The following is a 14,114-nucleotide window of genomic DNA, read 5'->3' as shown; positions in this document are numbered from 1 at the left end:
ACTAAACCGGTCGTAAGTCGAGGACTACCCAACCGGTCGTAAGTCGAGGACTTTCCCTGCCCGGGAGCGCCGCGCATGCGTGGTTCCGCCCCCTGCGCCGGCCGAGGCGTAGCTGGCAAGTGGCAGAGACGGAGCAGGCCGACCACCAGCTGGCCCAGCCCAAGGGAGGTAAGGCACCCGCCGGAAAAGGGGGAAAAAAAGTGGCGGACAAAAAAAATGGCGGACAGCCTTGCTTGGCGACCCCCGTGAAATGGTCGATCGACCCCAAATGGGGTCCCGACCCACAGGTTGAGAACCACTGATCTAAAGGTATATTTTTGGTTTTTTTTAATAACAAGCTGATGTTATAAAGCAGGGTTTCACACGTCGACCACTTTAAGACTTCAATTCCCAGAATTCCTCAACCTGCCGTGTGGGCTGGGGAATTCTGGGGATTGAAGTCAGCACGTCTTAAAATGGCTGTTTGAGAAACACTGTTGTAAAATGATGCAGGTGGCACAGGGGGATGGGATGGGCAGATAAATCTTGAAGATTGGCTCTTCCAGACTGTTGGCTGCATGACAGCCCAGAGTATCAAGAAAGGAGAATATTTATAGCTCAGGGTGGACATGAGGAGTCTTTGGGGATCTCTGAGTTGGTGGTTTTGTTGCAGATGTTTCATTACCAAACTAGGTAACATCATCAGTGCACTGGTTTGGCTTCCTCCATTGACTTTGCGTCGGAACCCGTTCTTCTGAACAGGCATTTTTTTGTCGGGAACCAGCAAAAATGGTTACATACTGTGATCACAGGACCGTAGAACATTGTAATATGGGAGCAGGTTGCCAAATGTGCAAAAAATGATCACGTGACCACGTGGGGGGGGCGCGGTGCGACCGTTGTAATTGCGAGAACCGGTCATTAAGTGCAACGGCCTGGCGTAGTTTTGATTGTGTTTTGGTAAGGGTTTTTATAGGGGGTATTTTAGAGCAGGGTTTTTATTTAATATTTATTGTGATTTTTATTATCGCCTGTTCACCGCCCTGAGTCCCGTAAGGGAGATAGGGCGGTATATAAATTTACATAATAATAATAATAATAATAATAATAATAATAATAATAATAATAATAATAATAATAATAATAATAATAATAATAATAATAATAATAATAATAATAATAATGATGATGATGATGATGATGATGAGGCTTTTTTTCAGCACCATCGTAACTTTGAACAGACCCTGAACCGATGGTCGTAAGTTGTGGCCTGCCTGTAAAGCTGAAATGTTCAATGTGCTAGTTAGCTATGTTTAAAATTCAAACTTTTTCTCACCCATGCTGTTTTTGGCTTTTGAACTATAGGTGCGCTTCAAAATTTCATGTACCTGTGTTTGAGAAAAGGAACAGAGAAAGAAAAAAGAGAAAACACTTACGACGATTCTCCAAAATTTAGCAGAAGCTAATCAATCAACGTACTTTTTTTTTTTTAAACCCTACTATAACCCAAATTCTGACTACCACTTTGCCACAAGGCTCTGGTTCATAGATTTATTTATTGTATTTTCACAGTAGTAATAATGGGTTCTTCTTCTTCTTCTTCTTCTTCTTCTTCTTCTTCTTCTTCTTCTTCTGGAGGAGGAGGAGGAGGAGGAGGAGGAGGAGGAGGAGGACTCAGCCTTCCATCCTTCCAAGGTTGTTAAAATGAGGACCCCAATTGTTGGGGGCAAAACACTGACTCTGTAAACCGCTTAGAGAGGGCTGTAAAGCACGGTGAGGCGATATATAAGTCTGTGCTATCACTGTTGCTATTAGCTGAAATTCTGAGCCTTTGCCCATGAACCAGCACTTTGAAATAGGAACTCTCTTTGTTTCTCTTACTGCTAAAGGGATGGAAAGCATTCTAACCCATAAGCCAAGAATAGCTTTCTTGTGGATTTACTTACAATTCGACTGCGGGTGCCATTGTCAAAAAACGTATCTTTATCTTGAATGTTGTACCTTGAAACACAAAAAAGAGGGGGGGGATTACAAGTGGTCACGTAACACCCTACAAAACAGCATGGAGACTCTTTTTATTCAGAAGCCACAGGTGCTAATAGTACAAAATAAGTAAATAACTAAACCTGACTTTCCTCAAGCACAAAAGGCAGAGGTTTTTACAAGGAGAAGGTAATACAGCATTGCTAAATCACTTGTAGGATGTTTGTCTGACAAGCTTCCAGTAATAAAAGTGTTCTCAGTTCACAATTCCTTCCTGTCGAGTATAAATAATCAGGAAGACTCACTGAGTTCAAAGCACGGAAGAGTTTCTAAATGCTCCCTATAAATAAGAATCTGATCAACTAAATGGTCGAAGCTAAATTGGCACAAGATAAAGTGCAACGGGATTCATGGAGGCCTGGACAGAGGTCTCTTGTGACTGCACAATAATTCCAAACTAATGACACATTTAACCCCACCTTCCAGATAGGGTCTCCTGCTTGAGCAGGGGGCTGGACTAGAAGACCCCCAAGGTCCCTTCCAGCTCTATTCTATTCTATTCTATTCTATTCTATTCTATTCTATTCTATTCTATTCTATTCTATTCTTCATTCCTATATTCTATTCTATTCTATTCTATTCTATTCTATTCTATTCTATTCTATTCTATTCTATTCTATTCTATTTCTATTTCTATTTCTATTTCTATTTCTATTTCTATTTCTATTTCTATTTCTATTTCTTATTCTACTCCACTCTACTCTACTCTACTCTATTCTGTTCCGTTCCGTTCCATTCCATTCTTCATTCCTCTATTCTATTCTATTCTATTCTATTCTATTCTATTCTATTCTATTCTATTCTATTCTATTTCTATTTCTATTTCTATTTCTATTTCTATTTCTATTTCTATTTCTATTTCTTATTCTACTCTACTCTACTCTACTCTACTCTATTCTGTTCCGTTCCGTTCCGTTCTGTTCCATTCTTCATTTCTATATTCTATTCTATTCTATTCTATTCTATTCTATTCTATTCTATTCTATTCCATTCTTCATTCCTCTATTCTATTCTATTCTATTCTATTCTATTCTATTCTATTCTATTCTATTCTATTCTATTCTATTCTATTCTATTCTATTCTTCTATTGAAACTTTAATAGCAGTACCAAGTCCACTCCCACCAATATCGATAGGGCAAGACACTAGTATATAAAACGAGAGCAACCCCCCTCCTTTCTAGCACTGGTGATGTTACCTAGTTTGGTAATGAAACGTCTGCAAGAAAACAAGCAAGCTTAGAATGGCTGAGAAAAGGACGCGAAAGCTGTTTTGTATTCTTTAATTGATCAAGTGATCGGCATTTTGCCTCTGTGATTCCCAAGCAACCCATTGGTGTATATCAGCGTTTTTTTCAAACTTGGCCATGTTAAACAATATAGACTTCAACTTCCAGAACGGCTGAGGAATTCTGGGAGTTGAAGTCCACGCAGCTTAAAGTGGCCAAGTTTGAAAAAGATTTCTCTGTGCCTTGCTCGCTTAGCATCTACCCAATTTCTGCCGAAGTCATTTGGATTAAATACTTCATCGGTCCCATCACCCAGTCTGTCAAATACTCACAAATATACTTTTTCTCTGGAAAAGGGATAAGATAAATTCTTCATCTTAGTGGTGTTTTGCTGTGGCACTTTAGGCTGCAGTGGCTCTGTACATTTCTGCCACACGCACGACAGCTTCTTGACAATTCCCCCTTCTTCTTTGATTTCATAAGTCTAGAAAGACAAAAACGGCATACATCACAGGTACATAACTTCAATTTTGTTTTTGCTAAATTCATTTATTCAAAAGGAATAGATGCAGTAAAAAAAAAAAAAAGAGGATGTGTATATTCAACAGTTGCACTCCTGCTCAGAAATCAAATGAAGAAACTTGTCAATGCTCTAGAAAAAAATATGGAGTAAAATAAACTATGTTTTCTGTTGCCTGCTCAACCATGGGAAATAAGGAGAAACTTCCTGACAGTGAGGACAATCAACCAGTGGAACAGTCTACAGTTTTGCCTTCAGAAATCGTGGATGCTCCATCACTGGAGATTTTTAAGAAGAGACTGGACAGTCACCTGTCTGAGATGGTCTAGGTTCTCCTGCTTGAGCAGGGGGCTGGACTAGAAGACCTCCAAGGTCCCTTCCAGCTCTATTCTATTCTAAGTTCTATTCTACATTCAATAGGGGAAACCTATTGAATTCACTCAACAACTCTGTTACTAACTTAACAAATGCGGCGATCCTCTTGACAACTGTGGCGAGGAAAATTGTAAAATGGGTCAAAGCTCACAAACTGTCTTGCTTAGCAACATAAACGTTGGTCTCAAATGTTGTAAGTCGAGGACTACCTGTAAAATACCAACTGGCAGTCCAGCCTAAGTCAGTAAAATATACTTTTAATCATGAGGACTTAGTAACACTTGGTTGGATTCAGCCCTTAAATGGAGCAGTCTAGAGACGACAACTATCCCTCTTCTAATATACTTCTACCAGCTGATCCCATTTCATTTAAAATTCTGGCAGGAGTGAGTAAATCAGCTCTTTGGCCCTCTTAACATGAACAAGAGCTCTTTGGCCCTCTTAACATGCTAGCATCAGGATTGGGTGGAAGTGATCTGAGGGTCCAACTAGCCTTATGCTCCATAGCCAAGCCCTTAAAATAGAGCCCAAATGAATTGGACTGGCATGAGAGTATAAAAAAAAAAAAAAGCCAAAGCACAACTTAGATGAACATAAGGAAAGTTGTTGGAATCTACTCAGCCATCTATCTTCTCAACTCTTTTCCTCCAAAAGGGTGGCTAGATGACACCCCTTTTATTTCTGCTGCCTAAAGGTATCTGCAAAGATGGCAGTCACCAAGAGGCAATCAAATCTCCACCTGTTTTCTTTAAGCACGAGTGTGTGGCTGTCCAACTCACGCATACACACATACAACACAGGTGTAAAGGAGTCTTTATTAAGGCTTCCGAGCCTGAATTGGTATTCCCCAGCATAGCTGACTCAGGAATTCTGGGAGTTGAAGTCCATGAGTCATAAAAGAGCCGAGGTTGCCTACCCCTGCACTAGCTCAACCCCAATGAGTTGCATAAGCTACTCAAATGAAGGCAACATTAGTCCTCAAGGCAAAGGCGAGTCCAGTCCATGAGGCAAAAAAGGCAAATACACAGGCCAAGGCAAGCAAAGGCAACAGCTGAAGAGACACAACCCAAAGTTCAAGGCCAGAACACACACCAAGAAAACAAACATGTTGTTCCCAGCATCCCCTCCATCTGTCTGCAGTGCTAAATAGCCAGCTTCTGGTGCAGCCCATCAAGAAGGGTGAGGCTGCCTCCTCACGTGTAATCTGGCTGACCTTCTCTGCTCCTGCCTTTTCTCTGTCCTATGTGTTCTTGGATCAGGTGCAGAAGGCAGGTCCTCTTCCTCATCACTGAGTCCTGCAGCTGGGTGCTTTCCCCACCTGAAGCCTCAGTTCAGCTGTGCTTCAGCCAAATCCCTCTCAGAGCCATGGACCAACTCCCCTCCAGATGTGCCCTGATCTGGTTCATCCTCCTTCGAGCTGACATCTGGAGAAGCATCCGGGGGAGTCATCACAGAGTGGAGTTTAGTTCACATTGTTATGGCCACCAGCTTGTCTTTTGTGACCATACCCTGTAGACCAGGAGTGTCAAACTGCCGGCCCGCGGGCCGGACGTGTCATATGGAAGCCGCGCCCACCCCATTGCCGGCAATGGCAAAACCAGCCCGATACGTTGCGTGACGTCACGTGACGTCGTGAGTTTGACATGTCTGCTGTAGACCTATCTGCTACTTCCCTCTGTTTCTAACATTGAAAAGTGATAAAAAATGGGATTGATCCATACTTACTCTTTTAGTGGGCATTTTGATTTTCAGAATTTCTGCTTCTCGGCTCAGTACATTCCATGGTGCGTGTATTCGGACAAAACTCAATCCTTGACTCTTATCCTAAAATAAGAAGAAAGAAGTTACAGAAAGAAGAATATTGTCCTCCAAATATGTTGTAACTGTAATTGTAACCGTAACTGAACATTTATTTATTTCCTTCGGGCCAAATGTTACCATTGAACGAGTTCTATTCTTCCTTACGGTGAAGAAACCAAATACCCCTAAAGAAATGCAGTCGTTTGTTTAACATTTTTCTTTAATATGTGTTTATTGTCTGTGGCTATTTTTCCTCACTACAACCACCTCATTTGAATATTTATTTTCTTGCGTGTTTTTATTTATCTCTCCGAGAAGGCAACAATCCTTAAATGGAGAAACTATTCCGTGTGAGAGTTATGAAACAAATTTGCCAAAACTATGCTGTCTTGTAAACGTTATAGGAACCCTTAGCCAGATGTTCATCTGGATGTGTGCTACATTTAGCGATGTGCCTGGGGACCAGATGTGACCAAGACTTCTTTGGAAAGGAGTGGCTTGGCAGGGCTCCCTACTGAAATATGGACAACGAGCAGAAGGAATACTAAGTCCATTTTCTCATCAGATTCTGGAAAGATCTAGTCATCTCTTGAAGCCCTGGAGAAGATGAAGGCCATCTACACTCTCTTTTTTTTGCATAGATTTTATTAGTTTTTATAGGCTTGGGATTTGGGTTAGGGTTAGGGTTAGGATTGGGATTAGGATTGGGGTTTCTCCAAATAACATTTTCAATATTTCGCAAACAGCGTAATGTCTGGGTACATGTGTTTAACTAGCAATAATAGATATAGCTAATTATCATAAACAATATGTTAATCGATGCTAATGTATATTCAAAATTACATATCACGTTCCTTTCTCTCTGACTCGTTTTTCTAACCATTGATAAAAATTATCCCACGTTCTAAAACACACCGAGTCTTCTTTCTCTTTAATCTTTAAAGTCAATCTATCCATTTCTGCACACTCTAGAATTTTCTTAATTAGTACTTCTTCAGTTGGTAAGTTTTCATTTTCCCAGTGTTGGGCAAATACCATCCTTGCTGCCGTTAATATGTGTAGTCTTAGATATCTGCAATCTTTCTCATAATTAGTTCCTATTATTCCTGACAAAAATAATTCTGGTTTAAAGTCTATTTGTGTTTTAGTCATTTTCTCCAACCATAAATGTATTTTAACCCATAATCTTTTTGCTTTGGGGCATGTCCACCAGATATGATAATAAGTACCTGGTCTTTGTTTGCATTTCCAAGGCCATCTATTGTCTTAACACAGAACCTTTTTTCCTTTTTTAATTTTTTGTTTGGAACATAGACAGCTCCAAACACTTTTGGGGAAGTGGTTCTGCTGACTATACTTGGAAAGGAGAGGTGACTAACGAGCAAGTATGGGAGCGCATAACACCAGACGCGTCACTAAAAGGCAAAATCGTGAAACTGCGTCTCACTTACTTTGGCCGTGCCGTGTGGGAGAATTCACTGGAGAAAGCAATTATGTTTAGAAGAGTTAGCGGTAAAACACAACCAGACCATCAAAGGACACGATGGCTGGACAACATCAAAACTGACACTAGTCAGAGCCTAGAGCAACTCTAGTGCAAGATCAGAAGATGTGGAAAGACCTGGCCCATAGAACAGAATACAGCTAGAAGGGACCTTGGAGGTCTTCTAGTCCAACCCCCTGCTCAGGAAGGAGACCCTATACCAGTGGTGGTGAACCTATGGCATGGGTGCCAGAGGCAGCACTCAGAGCCCTCTCTGTGGACACGTGCGCCATCGCCCCAGTCCTAGGCCTTCAGCTGGGTTTTATAAAACCTTTTCGCTTTAGGCCTCCACCACCATGTGCAAAACAAAAAAAGGTTCAATCAGTCAATTTCAACTTCTCACGGGGAAAAAAAAAGATCTTGCAAAGTTGGAATTGATTGATTGAACTTTTTAGTCCCACCCAGTCTGTTGTTACCACCGTAGCCACGCCCACCCAATGGGCCACACCTACCCGGCACCCGACGATGCATAAGTGGGTTTTGGGTTGCAGTTTGGGCACTCGGTCTCTAAAAGGTTCGCCATCACTGCCCTATACCATTTCAGACAAGTGGCTGTCCAGTCTCTTCTTAAAAAGAAGATGCAGTGATGGAGCACCCACGATTTCTGAAAGCAACTTCTGTTCCACTGGTTAATTGTCCTCACTGTCAGGAAGTTTCTCCTTAATTTCAGGTTGGTTTTCTCCTTGATCAGTTTCCATCCATTGTTTACCTTGTCCTGCCCTCTGATGCTTTGGAAAATAAGATGACCCCCTCTTCTTTGTGGCAGCCCCTCAAATACTGGAATACTGCTGTCATGTCACCCCTAGTCTCCCACACCTTCTCATCAGTGTTTCATTTATGAATCTCCTTTAGTTTTTTGGAAACAGAGTTTTGTAAGAATGATGGCACTTACGAGGGCCCTGTTTTGTACTACAGAAACACGGAGAACCTGAGCAAATGATGGAAGTTGTCTTTTAGAAGAAAAAGGAAAGAAATATTTTAATTACGGCACTGGGTTTCCTTCAGAAGTAGCAGGAGACAGCTTTCGCCAGAACAGTGCGAGAGCTTTTTAAAACAAAGTAAAAATTCAGACCTATTGTAACCTCTGCCACAACTCCTAGTTTATATGACCCATTTAGCAAAGTAAGCAGCAGAGATAAGAGACAGATAATAAGACGAGGGGATGGAAGCAGCGACGGTAACACGTTCAATGAACAATATGCCAATCGTCACATTTGTGAAGCAACTTTTAAGAACCATTTTAGTGGAAAAGTCTGGAAGAATGAAAGGAGTAGATTTCAATTGCTATGTGTCATGTTGACTCATGCCATGTTACATCTCTCTGAATATTTTCCGGTGCATTCTTTGCACAACACAACTGTGTCTTTCCAAGTTATTGTTTGTGTCATTATTGTTTCTGTAAGCGCATAATTATGATAAAAGTACCATTCCGGGAACAGAACAGCTGCTAGAAGAATAAGGCATAAAACACAGAGTAGAAGTTGTATTATGATTTTTAAAAAAAAACAAAAGGATTTTCTTGTAATATAATCCTTTTCCTCTACAATGTCCATCCACAAATTTGAAGTTCGATTCCTCGAATGGTTGAATTAGATGGGAACTGGGGTAGTAGGTGGGGGAGAGTCTTAATACAATCCATAAACCCAGCCTTCTGATAAAATCCTATTTTTGCTATACCAGAAAAACAAATAAACAAAAAACAGACACAGGTTTCCCCTGTCCAGTCATGTCGGACTCTTTCTAATCTCTGTTTCCTACCGAAGGGAGTCAGCATTGACCAAAGATGCTTCTGTGGTCATGTGGCTAGCATAACTACACACAGAAGTACACAGAACACCTTCTCACCAAAGTGGTACCTATTTATCTACTCGCGTTTGCATGCTTTCAGACTGCTAGGTGGGCAAGGAGCTGGAGCAAGGAACAGGAGCTCACCCCATCACATGGTACTTGGGTCTCAAACTGCCAACCTTCCAGTCTACAAGTTCAATGTTTAAACTGCTAGGCCCCCATGCCCCTACTAGTAAACCTTCTAACAAAATAGCAGTTAAGAGGAACACATAGTTCTATTAGTCCAGAGATGTTGAGACTCTAGAAAGAGTACAGAGAAGAGCAACAAAGATGATTAGGGGACTGGAGGCCAAAGCATATAAGGAAAGGCTGCTGGAATTGGGTATGTCTAGTTTAATGAAGAAAAGGACGAGGGGGGACATGATAGCAGTATTCCAATATCTCAGGGGCTGCCCCAAAGAAGAGGGAGTCAAGCTATTCTCCAAAGCCCCTGAAGGCAGGACAAGAAGCAACGGAGGGAAACTAATCAAGGAGAGAAGCAACCTAGAACTAAGGAGAAACTTCCTGACAGTTAGAACAATTAACCAGTGGAACAACCTGCCTCCAGAAGTGGTGAATGCTCCAACACTGGAAGTTTTTAAGAGACTGGACAGCCATTGGTCTGAAATGGTATAGGGTTTCCTGCCTGAGCAGGGGGTTGGACTAGATGACCTCCAGGGTCCCTTCCAACTTTATTATTATTATTATTATTATTATTATTATTATTATTATTATTATTATTATTATTATTATTATTATTATTATTATTATTATTATTATTATTATTATTATTATTATTATTATCATGGACTAAAGTTGGCGGTGCCTCCTGAAAAGTCAATTGGACCCTGTTGCCTTGCTTGGTTGATCTCCACAACTAACTCTCCCAACCCATTTGCGAAGCCAAGCCTTTAAGACCTTACAAAACAACAACAACACTAGGCCTTGGGGCAGAGACCACCCAATTAAACACACACACCCCTCTCTACTTTTTCATCTTTAAGAAGGTGAAACGAAGCACTTCTTGTAGGTCTTCTCATCCACTTCGAACACTTTTTAAAAAGAAACTTCCTCCCGAAAACTTTCATAAAAAAACGAACTTGTCCTCAAAATGCATGGATTATTTTACGCATTTCTTTCCATAATGTTGTTCCGATGACTGAATAAACATTGCTGGCACTGATATTTTCCATAACACCCAGCCTTGGGACAAATATACTAGCCAAGAAGATTTTTCTCAGCTGGTTTCAGGTTGACAAAAGAAGAGACAACGCTGTGTACTCTCCCCTTATTTATTCAAATTATGTGCTGAATACATAACGAAGGGGTTTAAATTGGAAGAATATGAGCATGGTTTTAAAACTGGAGGAAGAAAAACTGTGCATCGCTGATATAGTTACTTTGAGAAGCAAGCACGTAAATGATCTGGAGGCTCTAGTAATGAAACTTAAGAAGGACNTTATTATTATTATTATTATTATTATTATTATTATTATTATTATTATTATTATTATTATTATTATTATTATTATTATTATTATTATTATTATTATTATTATTATTATTATATAAAATGTAGATGGAGAAATTAAGGTAAATTTGGATCGCTCTGTTTTTAGCTGGAACCAAAGGTCTCATCTGGTAGGGGATAAAATGGATCTAATCAGGGGAATCGAATCCTGAGTGATTGTATAAGATTTCCTGCTCAAGCCGAGGGTTGGACTAGAAGACCTCCAAGGCCCCTTCCAACTCTGTTCTTCTATGATTCTAAAGGTTTCTCCTTTCCAGCCATGTCAGACTTTAGGGTTGGTGCTCATCTCTCTGTTTCTTAGCTGAGCGAGCCAGCATTGTCCGAAGATATTTCCATAGTCATTGGCCAGCATGACTATAGGCTATTACCTTCCCACCAAAGTGGTACCTATTTATCTACTCGCAATTGCATGCTTTCAAAGTGCTAGGTGGGTGAGGAGCTGGAGCAAGGAACAGGAGCTCACCCTGTCTCGTGGCGCTTGGATCTCAAACCTGGGCTGTCAGCTTTCTGGGTAACAAGCACAGAGTCTTTAACTGTTGAGCCCTCGCGCCCCCTGTTGTAGTATATCTACAGTAGTGGCCAAAATTGTGGAAACCTTTTGGGAAAAGTGTATTTTTGAGGTTTGATGGCTAATAACACCACTTTTTTTGGAGTAGTACCATAAAATTATATATCAATGGAAACATAATTTAATCAAGAATGTAATGCAATAAAGTTTGTTCAATGATCTGTACTGTATTCTATGAAAAGTTAATAACCAGTTAGCCAAATAACCAGAAAAATAAGTTAGCCAAATAACCAGAAAAAGGAAGCACAACTTGCTTAGGTTGATCTCAGGTAGCTTTCCTTCATCTGATTGTAGCCAATGGGCATGAGTGTTTAGAGACCCAATCGGGTGTCATCTTATTTTGGCCATGAGCCAATCGGATCACAGTAGGATCCAGTGATTGATGTCCTGTATTGAAGCTGAGAGGAGGACTTTTGTCAGTGTGTTATGTGATGGCTATCAAGTTGGTTGGGTTTTTTTGTGTTCTTTCATCTAGTGAACTTGTAAAACATAATAAAATTAAAGTCATGGTGCAAAGAGTTGACTGGTCACCCAGAAAGCGACGTAAAATAGTATTATTAAGTGAACAAGGCTACAGTTATAAAGAAATTAGAAGAAAAATGGGTGGAAACTGAACCAAAGGTGGCATTTCTACTGTACACTTTTCCCAAAAGGTTTCCACAATTTTGGCCACTGCTGTATATATAAAAAGATCAGTACTGTGCACAGAATGGTTTTCTCTGTGGCATTCAATGAAAATAAAAGTTGGGGTCTGAAGAAGTAGGAAAGAAAACAACGTAGTGTTGGAGACGACTCTAGGGTCAAGAAAGCAAACCAAGGAATCATACGGTAAGTCACCCCAGAGGCAAAAATCCCTGGGATCAAATGATCACACTCTAGACTCATTATAGGGAGACTCATGTCTCTGGAGAAGTCTGTTATGGTGGGGAGAATAGAGGGGAAGAGTGGAAGAGGACAACCAGCAGCAAAGTGGCCTGGATTCAGTTATTCCATTGGTGCCTCATTGGAAGACTGAAGGACCAATTTGGGAGCCCATCATCATGGAGAAAATCTATCTTTGTACTTGCTAAGGATCATAGTGATCTATGGCACATAATAAACAACTGTTCTTTTTGAGGAGCTTGACTAAGATCACAGCTCCATTTAGCAGAGGGGTCTTCAAACTTGGCCCTTTTATGACTTTTATGACTTCCTGGCTGAGGAATTCTGGGAGTCGAAGTCCACAAGTCATAAAAAGGGCCAAGTTTGAAGACCCCTGATTTAGCATCCCCCCTGTCAGCTCTTGGTCAAGAACTGCCCTTGAGATATCTTCAGCATGGTCAGTTCTGTGCTTGTACTCTATCCCATGTACTTCACTCAAGTAATGGGCAGTCAACCTAACCCATTAGATGAAAAGGACCTGGTACAGATCAGTCACCAGATGAGGAAGGATCGAGAACAAATCTCGGGTGTATTTAGATCTCTGTGGTGAGTAAGAGGAGAGCCTTCTTGCAAAAAAAAAAAAAAGAAGATTAATCATTGGGTCACAGTATGGAGGCACTGCAAAGAACATTCCCTCCACGACTCCACCGGACAGATGATGCCTTTATTTAACAGCTATTACTCCTTCTCCCTCGGTGCTCTTTCTGTTCTGTTGGCAAACTCTGAGATCCATTTGTTTGTCCACCTATTAAACTTCCTTGCAAAACGTCTGCTCTGCCTTCAGAGTCCCACCTGTCAGTCTAACCACCTGCCCAAAGACTCAAGTCCCCATCTTCAAATCTTCTGGTATGTCTTTGGTCTGCCACATATTTTTTTTCTGGATCAATCTATTCTCCAAAGCACCTGAAAGCAGGACAAGAAGAAATGGATGTTCAAAAACATCAGATAAATAAGAGCTAAGAACTCAACTGACGTGACGGCAATGTTTCAATATCTAAGGGGTTCCCCCAAAGAAGAGGGAGTCAAGCTATTCTCCAAAGCACCTGAAGGCAGGACAAGAAGCAACGGATGGAAACTCACCAAGGAGAGGAGCAACCTAGAACTAAGGAGGAATTTCCTGACAGTGAGAACAATTAACCAGTGGAACGGCTTGCCTTCAAAAGTTACGGATGCTCCATGATTGGAAGTTTTCAAGAAGAGACTGGACAGTCACTGGGCTGAAATGGCATAGGATCTCCTGCTCGAGCAGGGGGCTGGACTAGAAGACCTCCAAGGTCCCTCCCAACTCTTGATATTCTGTTTCTTGTTATGCTGCATGCTTGAGGATTTCTGCATTTTGTAGTATTTCAGACTTGACTTTTGTAAACCGTTCAGACTCGTAGGCAATTAGGGCAGCTTATCCATTTCACAAACAAAGATTCTCCCAGCTGCTTGTCCCCTTTCCACAAACAGCCTTTTGTTTTGATGCACAACACTTTCAAGAACTGGTTGCTGTTAGTGAGAGCAGGATACCTACATCCTCCAGGGATAAGCTACAAGCTGTTTGATTTCTGTAGAGATTACGGTGACATTTATTGACTGGCCAGAATGCAGAATAACAGCCAACTCTGTTATTCTGCATTCTGCCCAGTCAATAAATGTCACCATAATCTCTACAGAAATCAAATAACTTGTAGCTTATCCCTGGAGGATGTGACCTGGTAGGTCCAGCTCCCTATATTATTTCAGACAAATGGCTGTCCAGTCTGTTCTTGAAGACCTCCAGTGATAGAACATGCC

The 14,114-nt window shown here is 41.0% G+C and overlaps 1 protein-coding gene across 1 annotated transcript in view; it reads right to left on the bottom strand.

The window, feature by feature from the left end:
• Positions 1-14,114, bottom strand: part of LOC107299080 (anoctamin-2-like) — an 89,147-nt gene that overhangs the window by 64,926 nt on the left and 10,107 nt on the right. Inside the window, exons 2-5 of the mRNA XM_029286674.1 lie at positions 5,871-5,969; positions 3,583-3,734; positions 1,926-1,980; positions 1,316-1,367 (exon numbers count right to left, since the gene is read on the bottom strand). Coding sequence (XP_029142507.1) covers positions 1,316-1,367; positions 1,926-1,980; positions 3,583-3,734; positions 5,871-5,969 — 358 coding nt within the window. The remainder of the gene's footprint in view (positions 1-1,315; positions 1,368-1,925; positions 1,981-3,582; positions 3,735-5,870; positions 5,970-14,114) is intronic.

The sequence above is a fragment of the Protobothrops mucrosquamatus genome, unplaced genomic scaffold (genome assembly GCF_001527695.2).
Source record: "Protobothrops mucrosquamatus isolate PMUCROS unplaced genomic scaffold, P.Mucros_1.0 scaffold4512, whole genome shotgun sequence".
NCBI classification, from domain to species: domain Eukaryota; kingdom Metazoa; phylum Chordata; class Lepidosauria; order Squamata; family Viperidae; genus Protobothrops; species Protobothrops mucrosquamatus.
The sequence above is the reverse complement of the archived record's forward strand: the minus strand, read 5'-3'. Positions and strand labels throughout refer to the sequence as shown.